The sequence below is a fragment of the Poecilia mexicana genome, unplaced genomic scaffold, assembly GCF_051168715.1.
Source record: "Poecilia mexicana isolate PSO_F unplaced genomic scaffold, ASM5116871v1 scaffold_23, whole genome shotgun sequence".
Lineage (NCBI taxonomy): Eukaryota > Metazoa > Chordata > Actinopteri > Cyprinodontiformes > Poeciliidae > Poecilia > Poecilia mexicana.
Window position 1 is genome coordinate 19245575 of NW_028263392.1, and position 19033 is coordinate 19264607.

At 39.4% G+C, this 19033-nt stretch overlaps 1 protein-coding gene across 1 annotated transcript; it reads left to right on the forward strand.

Annotated features, from left to right (window-relative positions):
* Positions 1-4569: 4569 nt before the first annotated feature.
* mrps33 (mitochondrial ribosomal protein S33) lies at positions 4570-15750 on the forward strand. Its single transcript, XM_088003159.1, has 3 exons — positions 4570-4722; positions 5759-5975; positions 15537-15750. Exons 2-3 carry the CDS (start codon positions 5761-5763, stop codon positions 15640-15642), a joined length of 321 nt encoding a protein of 106 aa, XP_087859285.1. The 5' UTR covers positions 4570-4722; positions 5759-5760; the 3' UTR covers positions 15643-15750.
* Positions 15751-19033: the final 3283 nt, after the last annotated feature.

Below are 19033 nucleotides of genomic sequence, written 5' to 3' on the forward strand. Positions count from 1 at the left end.
TCATACCTGAGACTCTTCCTTGGACATCTGCCACAGTGATGGTTACCGGGGCTTGTTCAGGGAGGTTGCTGTGGTCCTCTCGTAGAGAGGTTAGCCACTGTGCATTGCTGTTGTGGGACACATCCCTTTCCCATATGCCTTTCCAGTATTGTTCAGTCTCCAGCCTTGGTGGGTCTGCTCTGTTGTTAGTACCCTGCCATTGAGAGTACACTTTAGCTGGTTGGGTGGAGAAGAGCCGGTTAATCCTCCTGGCTTCATTCTCTCTTGTGTATCTCTTTAGGCGGCTGGCCAAGGCTTAGAGTCTTTGTTTGGCAGTTTCGAGTGCTTCAGGTATGGGCATCTGGCTGTACTTCTTAGGTACTGATCTTTTCATTGCACCCCTTTGGAGCTCTGACAGTTGGCTCACTGCCCTCCTTGTTATCTTGATCTTAGCCTCTAACCGTCTTTTCCATGGTGGATATTGGGTCTCTTGGTTGCTCTTATAGCCAAGCATCTCAAGGATCACTGATGCCGAGTTGTATATCAGCTCATTGGTTTCTGTTATGGTGTTGGTAGGGATCGTTCTCAATGCTGCATTCACATCTTCAATGAGACTTTCTGATGGCACTTCACTCAGCCGCTGTAGTTGGCATCGGAGTTGTCTGGTGTTCATTCGGGCCATGATTTTCTCTCTCATGTTCAGCTTTGATGGTTCGTTCATTACTGGGGCTACATACCCAGTCTCTGGGTGGGTAGTTGTAGTCAACGGGCTCTTTGCACCTACGATGTTGACGTCACATCTCCAGGAGCTAATGCGGCTCACTTTTTTCCGCTTTTGAGTTACCATGACTGGTAGAAAAGACTATGTCCTATTTTTGATGTAAAAAAAGCAATACTATGAACATTGTTGTCTTCCTAATATAATGGGCTTTTAAGTTTTCATTAATTTCCAAGCGATCCTGAATTAAGAAAATGGTGGCTTGTAAATATCTGTCGCTACCAGTTAAAGCTAACACCGCACAACACAAAGTTTGCAGCCTTCACTTCACTCTGGATCAGCCTAAAAATACTGGGGATACGGATGATAAATAAAGGAGCCTCCCTGAATTATTTCCATGGAATCACTTCTGTATTCAGCCTGAAAGAGCGAGTTTATGGGAACGAGAGAGTAGACCAGAGCCAGAGAGCCAAACAACTGATCCGCCTGTACATACTGCTGTAAACACCGGCCTATCTGAGCTCTTCACAAGAAACATGCAAAGGTAATAAAACGAACATTAAGGGACACAGTCATATTTTTCTACAAGCAGCAATTTTGAACCTGAACAGTCAGCTGAACCAGATCTCTGACACCAGAGCTGCGCTACTGTTAAGCTATGAGGCTTGTTGAGCTTCGTCAGGCTTCGGAAGTAAACCCCATTAGTCTGTGACACTAACGACTTGAAAATAAGATAAATGCATTGTCCGTTAGAATGTTTAGATACTTAAATAGCACATTTTTACAAGAACAATGTCTGAGAATATCGCCTACTAGCATAAGCTAAGGTTAATGTTAGCCACAAAGTTTAAGTAAAACTCACCTTCGTATCAGTAAATGTATAACGAGGCGTAAATCTTAAAACCTCTCTCCAGCTGACTTCGGATCGATGTACAAACCTTGGCCAAGCACTGCAAGCACCTAGTGTAAATGATATTTGTATTGGATCGGAAACAATCGAGCCGCTTTTCCCCGAACGCGGAAGCTGAGGTGCAAAGAGTCCACTCCCCCCTGTCCTGACATCCAGGCTCCTCCCCTACACTACAATGTTTAAAATAAAAAAATATTCAGCAATTACAAGAAAAATATACATTGTTGTGCTCACATGAACCAGGTTAGTTTAGTCAGATATTTGAAAAAATATATATTTTGTGTATATTTTATTCAAATTTGGTGCTTTATCCATAGGACCTGTTTTGTCCCTATTCTCAAGAATCACTGAATTACATTTTTCTGGCCGATCACCGATTAACAGTCTTTAAAAAGCTTTACCTGGCGATTCCGATTTTGGCCAATGCTAGTTTTTTTTTGGCTGCAATATTGCAGACAGTTGTGAATATGGCTGGAAGCAACAGACTTATGATTATAATGCTAGAACTATCAAGGTCACTAATAGAGCACTTATGACATGAGTCACAGTCTTACCCTCTACTTAGCTCAATGTTGGGGTTGTTGCTTGATGATTGAAAAATATCCCTTACGATGCAATGTAAATTTTTTGGGTCACATTTCTCAATTGTAGAATTGCTGTAAAACTGGGGAGACAAATCAATTCTGCAAAGCAGGTATTTGAAAGATTAAATCTGAGGCCACCTCTTCTGTTCAGAGTTGGTTTTTCATGTTGTCTTTTACTCCTCTCTCAAACCACCTATCTCCACAGTCTAAAATGTGCACATTGGCAACTTCGTAAGAGTATGTTTTCCTTGACCCAATGAGTTAATTGTTCTGCCTTAGGTCATGCTTTTCTGAATGGATGAACCAGCCTTCCCAGTTGGATGGAGTGCCCATCTACACCTCCCTACGATGTGATGACAGGTTTTGCAGAATCAAAGAAACCGGGGATTCCTTTAATATGCTACAGTTAGAGTCACAAATGCAGTATACTGTACACACTTTTTGTCTCTTTTGCATTTCCTAAAACATGAGCTTTTTCTAACATATAAAACTTTTTAATTCTGTTGGTCTGTTGCACTCAAAGGAACTGACAAGAGGTAAATATGCATAGAGTATGTGAATGTTTTTCCCTGTTTAAACATCTAAATGGGGCCATTGGCATAACATTTACACCAATAATACAAGTAATCCACACATAGAAATAATCTAAAGCAAATTAGTACACAATTTAGTTGTGGTCAAAAAATTGGAATGACAAAGGGAATAAGCACTGAACACAGACAAATACATTTCCTAAATACCTTGTGAAACAGCCTTTCTTAATAATTGTCATAAAGAGGGGTTGAGGTGGTGAGGATGAACGCAGGCGGACCCAGGAGATAGGTGAAAAATGATGAATTTAATGATATTAATCCAAGTATGGAACAACTGACAGCACGAGGGAACAGGTAACAAATGACAAGGATCCCACGAGAGACAAAGACAACAGGTGGGTTTAAATACACACGGGGTAATCAAGGGAATGAGACACACCTGGGAAACAATCAACGGGGAAGACACAGAGACACAGGGAGCAAACTGAAGACAAAAAACTCTAAAAATAAATACACAGAAACACGGATCATGACAATAATAAGTACTTCAAAATATTCTGTATTTTGAATTAGTCGCTTGGATTGCTCAGGCATGAGTTTGAACAATTCTATCTTAAAATCTCTCTTCAATTTTTTAAAGCTCTGGGGGTTCATACATTCTGATATTTGATTCTTTCATAGACTTACAACTCGAGCAGGTGACCAAATGGGCAATTTTTGCTCTTTACTTTCTCTCTCACCGGTTAGAAATTCTTTCTTTAGGATATTGTCCTGCTTGGAAATCCACACTTATTTCAACATCTGATTCTTGCCAAAATTGTCCTGCTAGATTTCTCTACTCATCCTTTTAACAAGGATGGAATATTTGAAAAAGTCAGAAAATTTGAATATTTAAAAAAGTTCTCTTTTTCACTCGTCAGAAAGTGAAATTCAAATACTTTTACACACAGAGTGAAATACTTAAAGCTTATATTTGTTGCAATTTTGATTATTATTAAAAAATAATGAGAGTTCAGAATTTAATGTCTGACACCCTGTGCTTTACAGGCAGTTGATGCAATTTTTAAAATTTTGAATTAGGGCAAAAATCTATTACCAAGAAATTACTATTGATTTGGGTGGTGTGTTCATAACCACACCACCCAAATCTGCTTTTAATTAATGTCTTAAACAGCATGCATTTTCAAAGAAAGCATGACATAACTCTTGTTCTGATTGCTGAGTATACTAGTAGACTAAGTTTGCTTCTATTTTTTAATTGAACCTAAAAGATTTTGAAAAATCTTCCTTTTGATCAGACAAACACCTTCTTAAGTTTTGGACCGATAATGATACATCCCTACAGATGATAGGGATGATACAGATGATTTGTAGAAACAAATCATCTGACTGCTTTCATAGGCCAAGTAGTTTTTTTTATTGGTCCCAGAACAAGTAGGAAAAAAACGTAGCTATTACATCAAAAAAGCTTCAAAGGGGCAATATGAAGATACCTTCGTAGATCATTCAGTTTCTCAAAAAAATAAACAGTCGTGAGTGGACAAATATTGAAGATGCATAATGAGAAGCTCCATTATCACATCTTTCTAACTGATGGGGAAACACCAGACAGTGATGTGTGTAGGAGGAGTCAGACGAGTGAATAAGTAAATCAAGATGAGGCAGTTTCCTATTCTTTCTTTGAATTTAATGCCTCCAGCGATTAAATAGAAAATTGCGATAAAAGATGAGGGAAACCTCCTGTCCACTAGATGGCGGTAATTGCATTCAAAATTTTTGATGTGCTCAGCAACATCAGAGGAGTCCATACCAGTAAGTGGCGGTAATGCTACTGAACGTTTATTGCCAACCGCCAATATGAACCATCAAGAAGAAGATCAGACGAGGAAGTATGATGCAGTGGAGTTTGTGGTGAAGGTTGAAACAGTCAAAGTAAGCTAACAGCGTTAAGATAATGAGACCATAGGATTTTACCAGCCTCACCCACCACAGGTTCAGGTAGGTAACGTGTAGAGCTGATTAAAAACTGTAGAAGTTGTTAGACTCGGTAAACAAAGAGCGTAACGGAAACATGACTGCGTATCAATGAGCTAGCACATGTGACACATGAGAGACACACGTAAACTGTCGTAGTGGAGCTCAGTCAGCTATAAATTATGCGAGGAGTCGGATGGTGTTTATCAGGCGGTGTTTGAGATCCACTGTTGTCAGATCAGCTAACAGGGGGGACTTATCGGCGCCCCTTTTCAATATCAGCAAAATAAACGAAAACAAAATAAAAATCAACATTTCCATTTGCTAAATACCAAAATAATGAGAAAAAGAATGTCACATTTATTTATTAATGTAGAGCGATTATTATCACATTAAACAATGTTTGACCCAAGTAATATAGTTTAAAGGCAATGCTACCAAATACTTAGGAAATATATAACTTATGATTCTGAAGACATTAATAAATCTTTGATGTATTCTCTCATTATTGTTGCTTTCAGCAAATGCAAATATGTGATTCTAACTAACATTTATAAAACAAGTTTTGTCTGACTTCAGACAGTGAGAAAAATGTGGATGTGCATTTCTGTAAATGTCTGGTTTCAACTGTATTGTACAGCTCTAATATGCTATTTATTTGTACAACACATTCCATCTTCCTCACAGCATAGATTCCTGTAGATTTAGAAGGACTGCTCATCACCACAGTTTTCGTTGTAAAGTCAGCCTTTCCTTATTTTCTTCTGTAATGTTGAGGTATTTGATAAACCCTCAGCCATGGGAATCAGTTTCAATGTTTTCAAGCATTAGCATCTGTTGAATAGAGGAGGCAGATTCGGGTTTACTTCTCACTGCTGACTGATGTACTTTTTTGGGGTTCTGCTTCTATACAGACTGCTGGCTTGTGAAGATTAAGAAAATTTGTTTTTATTTTCCTTTAAAGGCCAAATGCTCTGTTCCGTGTTAAATTTCATTTTAACCTAAACCATGGCTGTACAGTTTGCATATTTGGTGAATTTGTCTGATCTTTCTCTCCTAGTTATGGCTGGTTTCTCCAGCTATGCGGTGCGCATGGCAAGGCTGAGCTCCAGAATCTTTGGAGAGGTTGTCCGCCCCACAGACTCTAAATCAATGAAGGTGGTCCAGCTGTTCCAGGAGCCTCCACTGGCCAAGAGGAAGGAGGTGTATGAATGGTATCCTCATCACAAGGTTTACTACGCCATGACCCAGAAGCTCCGGTTCATGGGACTGTTCAGGTAGTCAATTCAATTCAAAAATACTTTATTGATCCCAAAGGAAAAATGATGATGTTGCAACTCATATTAATTCTAATTCTTCGAAGAGTTATTGTAGATGGTGATGGCTGTTGACAGGAAAGATCTCCTGAAATATGTTGGAGCACAATTTGGTGCTCAATATCATCTGTGTTATTTGTTGGGTTTGAATCATCTGTTGCTCTTGGTAGTGATGAATTAAATCACAGATCAGACCTGCCTTTGAGTGTGACTGTATGCCATACTTAATAATAGGAAATGTGAAAAAAGTGGTTTGTTCCAAAAATGTGGATAAAAACAGTGGCGTGTTCAAACAATAGAGGCACCGAATCCTTGCAGTGAGACTCAGGCTTCGTTCACACAGCAGGTCTTGATCAAACCTGGATTTTAGCATGGGCTTACCGGGGCTGGAGCCTGGGCGCTGGCGCTTCAGGGGCCCTGAAAGATGCTTTGTATTTTTGTGAACAAATAAGGCCAGAATGCCTTAATTTTATCACTGGCTAAGAGGATTTTGGCGGTGTTGTTGAAAACAATGTCTGATTTGTTCTGGCAAACGCCCATCAACAGAATGAATGACAGCGGAGCGCAGGAACGAAAGACAAAGGAAGACCGGGACCGAGAGGTGATGAAGAAAATATCCAAGCTAACAGGGTTTTTAGAACTCATATTGGACATGGAGCAGAACCATCGTTCCTCTCCACTTCTCAAGACGTTAACCTTGTTAACATGGATCTCTGACTGATCCGGTGCCCGAGGAGAGACGGTGGAAGGGTGAACTTCTTCGCCAGGTGCAGCGATGACCACGGATAATACGTACGGCACTGAACCTGCGGCTTTGGATAAAAACTGATGAGTTCGTGTGAGCTTACTAGGCTGAGCAAGAAGCAGGGAGCTGTCAAAATATGGTTGTTAATTTTAAAGCATCGGAACATCTTTACAAACATCAGAAACAATTCTTCTCCAGATCGCATCTTGAAAGCCAGCTCCAAGTGGTGAGTACACCCAAACACAGGCTGAGTTATCCTCCTTCCACTGCAGCTGTGTTTTGTATTTTAAACGATGCTAAAAGTCAGTGAAGCTTTCAAATGGGTTTCCGTGAGTGAAAAAAGCAACAGAACGATTCAAAGAGAAGGAAAACAGCTAACGTCATAGAAAAGTAATGGCGACTGCTTTGCTCGCTGGCACTCAGTGCGAAGTTAAAAAAAAGCCACACTAGCTTTAGCTTCCAGCTAGCAGCAGCAGGAGGAACTGTCCAAATCATATGGCGAAGGGCCGACTGTACAAATTAGCTCGAGTGTGTCCTGCCCTGCCCTGACACGCAGCTAAAATCCAGTCATCACTGAATAAAATTGTTGACCAAGTTTGGCTCTCAGAGGGGAAATAACGTGACTGTCTGAACTTGGTAAGGAAATAAACCTGATGATTACAGAGAAAGATACAGTTGATAAAAATTGAAAGATGGAGGGAGACAGATAAAGATAGAAATGTAGAAGGATAAATAAATACCGTACATAGAGGATGGATAGAGAACATTGTCAATTTTTTCTTCCTTAGGAAAGCTCTGTTGAATAGATATATTCAAGAATTTCTTTAATAACGACTAAGTATATTTTGTTTGTAGTAATGATCTTTACATTCATTAAAGGTGCGCCGGTAGAAATTTTCTGGCCGATCACCGATCTTTAAAAATCTGACTTACTGAAGTTTTCTTGTGCGTGTGTGTGCAAAATATAGCAAAAGAGTTGGCAACCATGGAGTGACTGTTGTAAACCTTGCATGGAGAGATGACCTGGTGGGAGGGACTGTCCATCAGCCCTCTCTCATGGTGGACAGTGGCTGATTTTTATGACCTTGTAGGTTTGTGGATGGGATCGGTTCCACAAGTAAATCACGGCCAAGCCCTGACCACCCAAAAGGAAGGAAATCAGGGAGATATATATAAAATTCCCTTCTCACCTTCCGTGGGTGGGTCTCTCTCTTTCATCCTCTGAGCTCGGGTCCTCTACCAGAGGCCTGGGAGCTTGAGGGTCCCAACTTCAGAAGATATGCTTTTAACCTAACAGAGCTCTGTGGTTCCTCCTATCAGTGTGAGAGTCAGGGTGAGGAGGGGCCATGTTAGGAAGAGAAGTGGAAGCTGCAGGATCTTCAGAACAAACAGGTCATGATGCTAGGCTACTGATTATCCGTCTGTCTGGACACAGGATCAATATAACCAGTTTAAAAGCTAAAATGAATGGTTATATGCCAGACATGGAAAACTGGGATGCACTCCATGCCATGATGTTCAGAATTTAGGTCTCATGGCATCTCAACGTGTCAACATTGCAGCCAGTGGGTTGAGAGAAATACGGCTTTATTTTGTAGCAATTCAAGAGCTACACAGCTTTTATCGCTTTGCAAAAAAATTAATCAGCACAGAAACTCCAAAGCACACAAAGAAGCAGTTTTTTATATATATATATATATATATATATATATATATATATATATATATATATATATATATATATATAAATTCCTGTCTCACCCGTCTCATTTACACTCAAACATGATTTTTTTCAACTGATCAAAAGTTTAAGACCATAGCTCAAAAAACCCCAAAAACCCCCCAAAACAGAAATCAAAGTGTCAAAAAAAAAAGAAGGAGGACTCAGTAATGAGTAGCTCCACCATTGTTGTTGATGACTTCAAACAATCGTTTAGGCATGATTGATGCCAGTGTTTCCAGGAGGCTAGTGGGAATGTTGCTGCAAGTGTTGAAGATGGCTTCACGAAGGGCATCCACTGTCTGGAACTGATGTCCATTTTTGTAAACTTCCCTTGCCATCCATCCCCAAATGTTCTCAATTGGGTTTAGATCAGGGGAACATGCAGGATGGTCCAAAAGAGTGATGTTATTCTCTTGGAAGAACTCCTTTGTCAGGCAGGCATTGTGAACTGCAGCATTGTCCTGTTGAAAAACCCAATCATTACCACAGAGACAAGGGCCCTCAGTCATGAGGGATGCCCGCTGCAACATCTCCACATAGCCAGCTGCTGTTTGACGCCCCTGCACAACCTGAAGCTCCATTGTTCCATTGAAGGAAAACGCAAATCATGATTTGGGGTGCACCCCCACCACTGTGCCGTGTAGAAAACATCTCAGGTGGGATCTCTTTGTCATGCCAGCAACGTTGGAAATCATCAGGACCATCAAGGTTACATTTTTTTAATCAGAGAAGACAACTTTCTTCCACCTTTCAATGTCCCATGTTTGGTGCACCGTTGCAAAGTCCAAACGGGCAATTTTGTGGCGTTGAAGAAGACGTGGCCTTTGAAGACATTTTTTTGTTTCTGAAGCCCTTCTCTCGCAGATGCCGTCTGAAGGTTATTGAGCTGCAGTCAGCACCAGTAATGGAATTAATTTGGGTAGAGGATCGTCCCGTGTCTTGACGGACAGCCAATCGGATCCTGCGGCTCAGAGCTGGTGAAATATCTTTGGGTCTACCACTTGACTTTTTTGTTCCATAACCCTCAGGATCATTCAAAAAAATTCAAATTGACTGTCTTACTGCGTCCAACCTCAGCAGCCATGGCACGTTGTGAGAGGCCTTGCTTATGCAGCTCAACAATCCTACCACGTTCAAAGTCAGTGAGGTTTTTTGCTTTTGCCATCAGGAGGTCTTGACAGTGTAAAGACTCTACAGAAAATGACATGGAATCCAGATTTTTGCACAGCTTTTGGCTTTTAAAGACTTTGGTCTTAAACTTTTGATCAGCTGAAAAAATCATGTTTGAGTGTAAATGCAGTTTTCAATTAATTCCCTGCTCAAAAGCTCTTGTCTCTTGCACTGATTTCTTCTTTTAACATTGTGAAGCTCTACTTAGAACCTTCTTAATATCCAATAGTGCAAAATGCAAATTCTTACAATTTTTTGACTGGTCTTAAGATTTTGATCAGGAGTGTGTATGTGCGTGCGTTCAGGTGAGGCAGAGCCTCACCTGTCATCATGGAAAAATAATATATAATAATAAAACCATTTATATTGCTATTTTCACCCTGTGGTTTGTACTATAAAGTATGTAGTTTTTACTTAGCTTAACCAATTCTGATTATTTTTGTCTTCAAAATTGCTGGATTTTCGCATTTTCCCATTCAAATGCTCAGAAGCGAAGCCGGTGAGGCAGCAGCGAGCTGAGCCTCACCTGGGATTGCACAACCTCTCGCGAACTTGCACTAGCTGCCATTCTATGAGAGCATGTTCATCCTGTCTGTACGCCAGCCATAAAATGGCTAAAAAACATTTAATATATGGACTGATTTTCCATAATTTCGCTTATGTATATAATGTACAGTGTTTTTTTTTGTCACCAACTGTGTTTGTATCGTGTTTTGTGTGCGGAGGAGCGATCAGAAACGGCAGAGAACAGACTAGAGGTGAGGCAGGCAGTTCTCTTGCCTCATCGCTGGGGGCGCTCATGATCCCAGATATTGTGACTGCACAACTGCAGAGTAAGACACAGTGAGCTAGCCATGGAGCTCACCATACAGTAAATAAGTAAAGTACAGCGATATATTTGTTTTCTCCTCTCTTCCGACGTCAAAATGAAAGACTACATTTCTACAGTTAAACAGTTTTCTAAAGTGGATTTTCAATTGAAGCAGGACATAATAACTAAAGTAAGACCAACACCGGAGCTGAAGGTTTTGCTTCGAGACAGTTTTACGATTCTTAAACGGAGTAGAAAAGACATGCCGAGGATAGACTTGGCTTTGAATAAACGGATATGTTTGTGCAGAATTAGTGGTGCATGGATTTCATTGATACATAAAGGTAAGACAGCAATAAGATGTTTTTTTTTTTATGAAATGTGCGTTTTGTGGGCAGTTTGTATGTCTAAGTAATTCAATTAAGTAGAAGCGGTAGCTAATCTACCACAGCAATTATTTATTAATTAAACATTAAGCCTAAAACGTCCTACAACAACAGACTGAATGTTCTGTTCTGTGTGCAAAGTAAATTCTTGAATGTTTTTTGGTGTTAAATCCTAAAACATGAAGTGGCATGGTTGTCAGTTGCTATGGCAACGAGTCTGCGTAGCTTGACGAATACAGATCACTTTGCTGTGGATCATAGCACGAAATTAATACCTACATTTCTAAGTTTCACTGAGTTAACGCGGCTATGGATGACATGTAAAAGATTAGTCTTTTTGCCCTCCAGTGTTGTATGCCTGCGCGAAACTTCCGTACGTCCAATAACATGCGTGGTGTCTAAGTCATAAGTCAGTGCCTCACCAGCAATGAACCTCACCGCACGTCACTGGTATGTGTGTGTGTGTATATAAATATGTGTGTGTGTATATATATATATATATATATATATATATATATATATACATATACACATATACAGGTCCTTCTCAAAAAATTAGCATATTGTGATAAAGTTCATTATTTTCCATAATGTAATGATAAAAATTAAACTGTCATATATTTTAGATTCATTGCACACTAACTGAAATATTTCTGGTCTTTTATTGTTTTAATACTGATGATTTTGGCATACAGTTCATAAAAACCCAAAATCCCTGTCTCAAACAATTAGCATATTTCATCCAACCAATAAAAGAAATGTGTTTTAATACCAAAAAAGTTAACCTTCAAATAATTATGTTAAGTTATGCATTCAATACTTGGTCAGGAATCCTTTTGCAGCCTTCAATGCGGCGTGGCATGGAGGCAATCAGCCTGTGGCTCTGCTGAGGTGTTATGGAGCCCAGGATGCTCCGATAGCGGCTTTAAGCTCATCCAGAGTTTTGGGTCTTGCATCTCTCAACTTTCTCTTCACAATATCCCACAGATTCTCTATGGGGTTCAGGTCAGGAGAGTTGGCAGGCCAATTGAGCACAGTAACACCATGGTCAGTAATACCAGTGGTTTTGGCACTGTGAGCAGGTGCCAAGTTGTGCTGAAAAATGAAATCTTCATCTCCATAAAGCTTTCCAGCAGATGGAAGCATGAAGTGCTCCAAAATCTCCTGATGGCTAGCTGCATTTTCCCTGCCTTTGGTGAAACACAGTGGACCAACACCAGCAGCTGACATGGCTCCCCAGACCATCACTGACTGTGGGTACTTGACACTGGACTTCTGGCATTTTGGCATTTCCTTCTCCCCAGTCTTCCTCCAGACTCTGGTACCTTGATTTCCGAATGACATGCACAATTTTCTTTATTCTGAAAAAAGTACTTTGACCACTGAGCAACAGTCCAGTGCTGCTTCTCTGTAGCCCAGGTCAGGTGCTTCTGCTGCTGTTTCTGATTCAAAGGTGGCTTGACCTGGGGAATGAGGGACCGGTAGCCCCTTTCCTAGACACGCCTGTGCACAGTGGCTATGGATGTTTCTACTCCAGACTCAGTCCACTGCTTCCCCCAAGGTCTGGAATCGGCCCTTCTCCACAATCTTCCTCAGGGTCCGGTCACCTCTTCTCGTTGTGCAGCGTTTTCTGCCACACTTTTTCCTTCCCACTGAGGTCCCTTGATACAGCACTCTGGGAACAGCCTATTTGTTCAGAAATTTCTTTCTGTTTCTCACCCTCTTGCTTGAGGGTGTCAATGATGGCCTTCTGGACAGCAGTCAGGTCAGCAGTCTGACCCATGATTACGGTTTTGAGTAATGAACCAGGCTGGGAGTTTTTAAAAGCCTCAGGAATCTTTTGCAGGTGTTTAGAGTTACTTTGTTGATTCAGGTGATGAGGTTAATTGCTCGTTCAGAGAACCTTTTCATGATATGCTAATTTTTTGAGACAGGGATTTTGGGTTTTCATGAGCTGTTTGCCAAAATCATCAGTATTAAAACAATAAAAGACCAGAAATATTTCAGTTGATGTGCAATGAATCTAAAATATATGACAGTTTAATTTTTATCATTGCATTATGGAAAATAATTAACTTTATCACAATATGCTAATTTTTTAGAAGGACCTGTGTATAAGCAGCTGCTGAAAACAAGTTACTTTGAACTTTTAAGTAACTTAGTTACTTTCCAAATCAAGTAATCACTAATCCGATTAAAGTTACTTTTTCAAAGTAACTGTGCTATCACTGCTTATCTACTACTGGAACTTTGGATGTTTGGATGCACACTGCACAGTGCGCATCCAAACACTGTAGATATATTTACATGTGAAACTTTCGCTAAAATTATTTGGAGGCTCAGAATCAGCCCAGTACCAATCCACAATCTCAAGGGAGAAAGACTCACCGGGAGTAAATTAAATTTTTAGCTATTGGAGTTACGCTGAAGAGAAATTAATTTAATCAAAGTATGTCATGAATATGTGTGTTTGTATTCCATCTTAAGTAGGGATGCAGTGTTTGCAGTTTTCTGGCTGATCGGCGATTACCAATCTTTAAAAAGCCTGACCTTCCAATTTTGATTTTGGCCTATACCGATTGTTTTAGTCTGAAATGTTGCTGAATATAGCAAGAAAGTCACTGAGTTTGCCACAGTGGGGTGAATATTGTTAACTGCAAACACGCAGACATGACCTGGTGGGCCGTTCTGTCAGTCAAACCTCTCTCACTGTAGAGCAGAAGAGGACAGAAACTGTTATTTAAACCTTTGCTGAGGAAGACAAGATCAGGGGATAAGATCGGCTTCACATGTTAAGTATCGACTGATAACTGATCCCCCAAAATTAAGGAAATCAGTGCCCATTAATCAACTGGCCGATAAATGTATCCTATATTATACATGTATATAGGATATAATATAAACAAAACTGTCAGAGATGCAATAAGTGTATAGTAGGTGTGCAAATGATCTAATCATCTGACTATTGATTGCAGCAATCCACATTGTTAGCAGAGATAGAGGGCCCCAAAACCAAATTTTGCTGAGGCCCATATGGAGGTTTGTCCTGGCCCTGGCAGTCCACGCAGCATGCAGCGCTGGTGGCTGCTAAGGCATCAGCGTACATCTATAGAGGTGGCTGAGGTCATTAAACATCTCCCAGACTTTGCTCAGGATGTTTTGACTCTGTGGTTGCCAGTGCCATCCTGTATGCTGTGGTGTACTGGGACAGCAGGCTGAAGGTGGAGGACACCAACAGACTGAACAAACTCATCCGAAAGGCTAGTAACGTCGCTGGAGTGGAGCTGGATTCTGACAGTGGTGTCAGAAAGAAGGATCCTGTCCAACATGCAGGCCATCTTGGACAAGTCTCATCCACTCCATGACGTGCTGGTCGGATACAGGAGCACCTTCAGCCAGAGACTCCTTTTGCCAAAGTGCACCACAGAGCGTCACAGAAAATCATTTCTGCCTGTTGCCATCATGCTTTACAATGCCCAAGTCTGTGCTAATTGATTCAAATTTTTTCTGTGCTTATTTATAGATGATTTATTGATTAATATTGCATGTGATTGCTTGTTACTTATTTTTGTTTATATCTAGTCATTTTGAACTTATCACTCTTAGGCATATATGTATTTTACAAACTTTATATTTGTTTTGTTTTATATTTATTAAGGACGCAGCAGAGCGCTGTATCTTAATAAAGCTGCTATTAAGGACGCAGCCCTCCATCTCCAACGCTGAACCACAATAACCCTTCACGCTGAGCTTATGTGCAGCGGCTATTGATCTGTACTCCTAGATTGATAGTCTTCAACTTAAAAGTGGCATCATATGAACTTCTGAGGGTTGCTCCAGGAGTATGGGGTACTAGGCCCTTTGATATGGCCTGTTGGGCCCTTGTATGACCAATGTCAGAGTCTGGTCTGTATTGCTGGCAGTAAGTCTGACTCTTTTCCAGTGAGAGTTGGACCCTGCCAAGGATGCCCTTTGTCACTGATTCTGTTCATTACTTTTATGGACAGAATTTCACAGCCAAGGTGTTGAGAGTATCCGTTTTGGTGGCCTTAGGATTGCATCTCTGCTTTTTGCGGATAATGTGGTCCTACTGACTTTATCATGTTGTGATCTAGAGCTTTCACTGGAGCGGTTCACAGTCGAGTTTGAAATGCCTGGAATGAGGATGAGTCCCTCCAGATCCGAGGCCATGGTCTTGATATGGAAGTTGGCTAATGCTTTTTGGAATTTTTTAAATCATTTGGGCAGCCAAAGGAATTACTGAGGCCCAAAAAGGAGAACAGTTTGGAGAGTTTTTTTTTTTAGATTTTTCAATCTAAAAGAAATAGATTGATACTTTTGATGAGGTCTACAATGACCTTAGAGTACTCTAGTAAACCTTCGAAGATTTCGTTTTTGTGGTGACAGAGGAGGACCACAAAAACTCTTGTCACCATGAGGTACTTTTAATATATGTTAAAAGTACATTAAAATTATTTTTAATATACTTTTAATTTTAAGTACATTAAAAGCACTGAAATTTGTTAAAACTGAGGGAATAAACGGATTTTTTTTAACAGAACAAGATTTTAACATTTTGATCTCATAATGTTGGGATTGTGAGTGAACATTAATTAAGATATTCTGACAGTAGTAAAGTGAGCTGTGGATGCAATGACTTCATTAAGAAGGCTTATTTTCTTTTCAGAGATGAGCATGAGGACTTCAAAGAGGAGATGCGCCGCCTCAGGAAACTTCGAGGAAAAGGAACCCCTAAGAAAGGAGAAGGAAAGAGGGCGAGCAAAAAAAAATAAAGTGCATCTTTTTTACTCCTGCAGGAAGCAGGCTTTTGTTCTTCATGTAATGTTGATCAACACTGATTGATCATTTTTTCAAAATAAACATTTTAAATTGCTCACTCATTTTGTTACAGACTTTGTTCTGTTAAACAGCTTCTATGATAAATCCAATGACATATTACATGAAAATTGCAAATCCATGTTCTATGCAGACTGTTTTTGCAAGATGTAAAGATTTCCACTTTTGGAACAAAAATGCTTTTCTTGCATGTGAATTCAATCAGAATTATTGTGTAAATAATTAAGCATTTTTACTTTTTTTGTCTTTTGTTTATTATGGCTTATAACAAAACCCCATAATTCAGTGTTTCAGAAAATTATTTCATAAAATCAATTAAAAAAAAATTCTGTTCCCTTGCTTACTGGATTGTCAAGAGTGCTGACTTGCCAGATGTCTGAGACGGTAATTAACAATCCACAGGAAGAGTGAGGCACAAAAGGTCATTTTAAAGCAAACCTATCCCAGTGAAAAAAAATACTTTAGTACATTTCAAATATACTTACATTTGAGTAAATACATTTTAAGTATACTAAGTATTAAGTATTAACCTATAAATATACACCAAGTATACTAAAAGTATGCTTGTACCAATTTTGACATAACTTTAAACATGCCTAAATATAATTGTAACAAAATACACTTAAGAAATATATTAAATAAAAGTATACTTTAAGTGAAGAAAATATGTATTTGCCCAAGTGTAAATATATATTCGCTCAATTGTATATTTCAGATATTTTAAATGTGTTTAAAATATTTTTAAAGATATTTTCTTTATTTTTTTGAGCAGTATATATGCTCAAAATATAATTTTTTAAAATAACGCTTAAATTATTAATTTCAGTATGTTTTAAATTACATCTCAGTGTATATTTTAGGCTAATGAAGTATGCCTTTTTGTGTGCCTTAGTAATCTTTTACTATTTTTGTTAAAATGGCAAAGAATAAAAAAAAAGAATCCTTATAGTGGACCATGATGTTTAATAAACTAAATAATGTGTTCATACCTCAAAATATCAAACATGGACACTTTAGTGACAAAGGTGCTACAATAAAAACATTACTTGTCCTCAACACTAAATGTATCTTCAGTTTTACATCTCTCTGAATATGATTTGTTTTCAGTTTCTTAATTTAAAATACGGAAGCTGTTTTACCCAATCCATTTTCAGATGCATTTGTAAACGGCATGAGCTCCAGTTTACAGTCCACACCAGATGGTGGCGGTGTTGCACACTTTCAGTTTTTCGAAAAGCGCCATAAAAAGAAGAAAAGTCATGAAACCAGAGAAGATAACAGACTGCGTTCAAATTTGCCATTTTTACTCGCATAATATCGAATTAAAAGTAGAGAGGGCCTTGATAATAGTTTGTAGTTTTGGTAAATTCAAGCTGGTGTCGTCCTAATCTGAGTTAGACGACAACACAACAGGACAAGAACCGGATGGAAATTAAATGTGGGTCACGAAAGGAGCCCGAAGGGACGAAGGCTGCTAACGGTGTTGAAAGCTGGTGGCAAGTTTGCTTCAAAATGCTAATTATCTTTGAAATTGTTATTTTATCAATTTTATTGTGACTATTATGATTATTACTATAACAATCATTCAGCTTCATGTCATAACTGCATGGAGGCTTTGTTGCGACTTATTATTGTTTTCTTCATCAACTGGTTTTAATGGGGTATATGCCACGAGAGGTGGTGACGTATTTCCGTTAGAATTTATTCCACATAGGTTGATCTGTACCATGAAAAAGACGCAAAACTTAACATATCTGTGAGCTGCTGGTACAACAATCGAGTTTTGTGGTGTGCCGTTGTTTCCAGTAATTAGCCGGCACCATCCAGTGCTTAGTTTTTTCATTTTCTAGCTGATATCAAGGCAACAGCGGACTGTAGCCAAAACTTAGCCACTACAGCTAACACGCGGTTTGTAGCTGCCTGCTATGTCAAAGCTTGAGGATATTGAAGATCCAGCGTCAGAAATGGGAAGATGGGGGATATAAAGAGAGTTGTACGTGGTTCGTTTAGTGGAATAAATTGTTGGAGGAAAATAATGCCGGAGGAAATCCACTGCAACGGGAACAGGCTGAGAACAGAGGCAGCGATTCGGCACAAGGTAAGTCAATACGTGTGTTGATGCATTTGTGTTATACAGAGTATGAAATTATTTTTAGGCAACTCCTTAGTTTTTGTTTATGTGACAATTATATAAAATACATTTAACATGCAGTCGGAGCGATACCGAGCACGGTAATTTAAAAACAGCCGAGAGCAGCAATGCTCCAAACCACACAAGAAGTCAGTCAGATTAAGGTCCAAAACCTTCGCTTTACAGCCGTTTAAGTGGCACCGACCTACATAAAAAACCCACAGAACAAATGGTGCAAATCACGCATTTCCCGAATCCCTAATATATGATTATCTACCTTTGCTGTTTCATAATTATTATCCACGTTAAGAGTGAATTTTTCCACTTGACTGCTGTAATCTGTTCTTGCGTTACACAACGTAATTTCTCTTTTTTCCCCTCTGAGATTCTGCTTAGAAAATGAGGTTATGAAGTTACATCCTCCTGCTGCTTTTTGTTTTTAAAATGGTAAATTTAGGTTTGCCTCGATTTTTATAAACTAATGCCTCTTATATGCATCATTTTTGTAATCCCTTGTCCTTTTTCGACGTCGGAGTTGTTGAAGCTACTTCAATAATCCGATAAACGTCGTTAAAGGTTACTGTGGGCAAATCCAGAAAGGACCGAGTGAAAAACTCCATCTCTAACACAGAGTGACCTGTGCACCGGAAGCAGGCTATGTGGGGAAAAAAATGCGGAAGTGCTAAAACGGAAGTCCGTGGCATATACCCTATTAAGCTCAGTGTGCCAAAGAGACTTTGATATTGTGAGACTGTTGTTATAACTCGTTCATTATTGTTTTTATTTTCAACATATTTCCTGTCTCAGAAGAGGCTCTGGCTCCACCAGTTCTGATGATGAACGGTGGGAGACTTAATTTTATTTTATTTTTTTACACTGAGCAGCTGGCCTCAGTTTTAGTTTTTCTCTTTCATACATTTTATTTGTTGTTAGCTTTCAGGGCCCTGTGATGGACTGGTGACCTGTCCAGGGTGAACCCTGCCTCTTATTTGATGACTGCTAGAGATGGGCACCACCAGCCCCCCTCAAAACCCTGCAAGGATCAGTGTGTTCAGATCATGGATGGAAAGCTTTTAAGGTAGTTTGTCTCTCTTAAGTCCACACTTAAAACAACTTCATAGTCAATGCCAACATCAGCTGATTTTATTATATTGCTGACTATTTTTTTCTACTTCTAACATAAACAGGCAAAGAAG

What these genes read in the sequence shown, in the direction of transcription:
- mrps33 (XM_088003159.1), top strand. Translation starts at nt 5,761, where the DNA reads ATGGCTGGTTTCTCCAGCTATGCGGTGCGCATGGCAAGGCTGAGCTCC. An exon ending in CGGTTCATGGGACTGTTCAG is followed by an intron (nt 5,976 to 15,536) that starts GTAGTCAATTCA and finishes TTTTCTTTTCAG; the next exon opens with AGATGAGCATGAGGACTTCA.